Below are 3,564 nucleotides of genomic sequence, written 5' to 3'. Positions count from 1 at the left end.
GCCCTTCTTTAGGAATGAGCAGAGAGTGTTCAGCAGGAGAAGATAAAAGGTAGGGAGGAGGGACTTGGAGGAGGGGAGTTGGAAGTGGAGGAGATGCGGTGGAGGGCACCGTCGACCACGTCGCCTTCCTGACCTGCAGTCTTCTTGTTGACCTCTCCGCCTCCATCCTACTCCGACCTATCACCCTCACCTTGACCTCTTTCCACCTATCACATTTCCAACTCCCCTCCTCCAAGTCCCTCCTCCCTACCTTTTATCTTCTCCTGCTGAACACTCTCTGCTCATTCCTGAAGAAGGGCCTGTGCCCGAAACGTCGAATCTCCTGTTCCCTGGATGCTGCCTGACCTGCTGTGCTGTTCCAGCAATAAAGTTTCAACCCATGGTATTAGAGACAAAGTGTTAGCATGGATAGAAGCTTGGCTGTCTGACATAAAGCAGAGTGGGGATAAAAGTGTCCTTCTCAGGATGGCAGCCGGTGACAAGTGGTGTTCTGCAAGGCTCAGTGTTGGGACCACTACATTTCATTTTATACATTAACGATCTTGATGAAGAAACTAAGGGCATTCTGGCTAGGTTTGCAGATGATACAAAGCATAGGTAGAGGGACAGGTAACATTGAGGAGACAGGGAGGCTGCAGAAAGATTTGGATAGGTTAGGAGAGTGGGCAAATAAGTGGCAGGTGGAGTACAATGTGGGCAAGTGTGAGGTCATGCACTTTGCTCGAAAGAATAGAGGGATAGACTATTTTCTAATTGGGGAGAAAATTCAGAAATCTGAAATGCAAAGAGTCTTGGGAGTTCTAGTCCAGGATTCTCTCAAGATAAACTTGCAGGTTGAGTCAGTAGTTAGGAAGGCAAATGCAATGATGGCATTTATTTTGAGAGGACTTGAATATAAAAGGGGGGGAAGTACTTCTGATGCTCAATAATGCTCTGGTCAGGCCTCATTTGAAGTATTGTGTGTGCAGTTTTGGGCCCCATGTCTCAGGAAGGATGTAGTGGCCTCTGAAGCATATTCAGGGGAGTTTTACGAGAATGATCCCAGATTAGCATATATGGAATGTTGAGGAATCTGGATTTATACTCGATGGAGTTTGGAAAGATATGGGGGGATCTAACTGAATCATACAGCATATTGAATGGCCTAGACAGAGTGGATGTTGGGAAGATGTTTCCATTGGTAGGAGACACTAGGACCCGAGAACATGTCCTTAGAGTAAAGGGAAGACCTCTTAGAACAGAAGTAAGGAGAAATCTCTTCAACTAGGGTGGTGAATCTATGGAATTCATTGCCGCAGAAAACTGTGGATGCCAGGTCATTGAGTATATTTAAGACGGAGATAGATAGGTTCTTGAGTATCAAGGGGATCAAGAGTTATGGGGAGAAAGCAGGAGGATGGGGTTGAGAAACTTATCAGTGATGATTGGATGGCAGAGCAGACTCAATGGGCTGAATAGCCTAACTTCTGCTTCTATGTCATATGTTCTTACCTGCTTGCACTGCTCATAAACAAAGATTTTCACTGTACCTAGGTAAATCAATCAAATCAAATCACTTGGGTGACAGGATTCTGTCCTCTGTGCAGTCATTTCAGCTATCCCACCTCCTTTTCCTGTTTGTCTTGCCTTGCTAAAACCTGAATGGCCCTAAGTATTCATTTTCCATCCCTGATCACCCTGCAGCCAAGTGTCCACTATCCCAGCTATATCATATCCACTTATATCTGTTTGCATCACTGATTCATCCAACTGATTGTAAATGTTCTGCACATTAAGACCAAAGCCTTGTCTTCTTAACATTTTTAGACCCCTTCACATGATTTTGCACTGTTGCCTGTTTGATTCTTGCCATTGAATTGTCATTATTTCTTGTTCTGTCTTTTGTTTTTTTGTACTTGTTTCCCTCTCCTCTCTCCCAGTATAGATTTCCATCCCCCTGCCATTTTAGTTTAAATCCTCCCCAGCCACACTAGTAACCACTTACATGTCCTGTCCAGATATAACCCGTACAGGTTTTAGTGGTCCCATCTCTCCTAAAACTGTTTCCAATGCCCCAGGAATCTGAAACCTTCCCCCTTGCACCACCTCCCCAGCCACCTTTAGATTTTAGATTAGATTACATTACAGTGTGGAAACAGGCCCCTCGACCCAACAAGTCCACACCAACCCGCCGAAGCGCAACCCACTCATACCCCTACATTTACCCCTTCACCTAACACTGGGCAATTTAGCATGGCCAATACACCTGACCTACACAGGTTTGGACTGTGGGAGGAAACCGGAGCACCCGGAGGAAACCCACGCAGACACAGGGAGAACGTGCAAACTCCACACAGTCAGTTGCCTGAGGCAGGAATTGAACCCGGGTCTCTGGCGCTGTGAGGCAGCAGTGCTAACCACTGTGCCACCGTGCCGCCCACCTATCCATCCAATATATCCTGCTACTTCTACTTTGACTAGTGCATGATGCCGGTAATAATCCTGAGATCACAATATTTGAGGTCCTACTTGCTTCCTAACTCCCTAATATTGTGCTTTGACTAAAGCCTCACCATTTCGGTTTATGTGAAGGTCATTGTGACTGCAAGGATTCTGACATTTTCAGGATAGGTTGCTGTGGGATGTCAGTACGAACATTAGAAGCAGGACAGATTGTTGCTTTGATTACTCATTATTCTTTCAGTTCTGATCTGAAATGTCCAACTGATCAAACCATTCTCCACCTTCAATCCCAGATTGTCTGAGACTCAGAGACACACAGTGCCAGATCTTCCTGTGATTGCCCTGAACCTGTCCAATATATCTGAACACCTCCAGAAGAAGTTGAATGGATGGGAAAAGTACCACTCAGACCTACTGGGAATCATCAGTAAGAATGTACAACTTTTCTCCAATCTAAGGGAATGAGAACGGGTCGGGTTAGTTCTGGAAATACTCCTGAACTTTAACATCTGCTCCGTGTGTGTGTGTGAATCAAGAACCTGAGATCCATCTTTAGCACCAAGTGACATCTGCGTTAAGCATTCCTCACTGGAATAGGCCAGAGTTTCACCCAGCTAGGTCTAGGGTGTGTAACAGTGGGGGGAGTTACACACTGTCAGAGTGTCTCTTAAAGGGACACTGTCCGTCCCAGAATGACCACAGCAAAACCCACCATGAGCCAGGTAAAAAACCAAGGTGTCTTTTATGGGGCATGCTCGTATAATTAAACAGTACAGTAAAAGATAAACCAAATTGTCTTTCTCAATCTTAGTTCTGGATTAGTGGTGCTGGAAGAGCACAGCAGTTCAGGCAGCATCCAAGGATCTTTGAAATTGATGTTTCGGGCAAAAGCCCTTCATTAGGAATAAAGGTAGTGAGCTTGAAGCGTGAAGAGATAAGCTAGAGGAGAGTGGAGGTGGGGAGAGAGTAGCATAGAGTACAATGGGTGAGTGGGGGAGGGGATGAAGGTGATAGGTCAGGGAGGAGAGGGTGGAGTGGATAGGTGGAAAAGGAACGAGGCAGGTCGGACGAGTCCGGACAAGTCATGGGGACAGTGCTGAGCTGCAAGTTTGAAACTAGGAT

General features: G+C 45.9%; 1 protein-coding gene across 1 annotated transcript in view; it reads left to right on the top strand.

The window, feature by feature from the left end:
- LOC122556854 (E3 ubiquitin/ISG15 ligase TRIM25-like) overlaps positions 1 to 3,564 on the top strand; it is a 37,444-nt gene that overhangs the window by 17,362 nt on the left and 16,518 nt on the right. Inside the window, exon 5 of the mRNA XM_043704109.1 lies at positions 2,736 to 2,869. Within this exon, the coding sequence (XP_043560044.1) occupies positions 2,736 to 2,869 (134 nt within the window). The remainder of the gene's footprint in view (positions 1 to 2,735; positions 2,870 to 3,564) is intronic.

The sequence above is a fragment of the Chiloscyllium plagiosum genome, chromosome 14, assembly GCF_004010195.1.
Source record: "Chiloscyllium plagiosum isolate BGI_BamShark_2017 chromosome 14, ASM401019v2, whole genome shotgun sequence".
In the NCBI taxonomy this organism is placed as follows: domain Eukaryota; kingdom Metazoa; phylum Chordata; class Chondrichthyes; order Orectolobiformes; family Hemiscylliidae; genus Chiloscyllium; species Chiloscyllium plagiosum.
The sequence above is the reverse complement of the archived record's forward strand: the minus strand, read 5'-3'. Positions and strand labels throughout refer to the sequence as shown.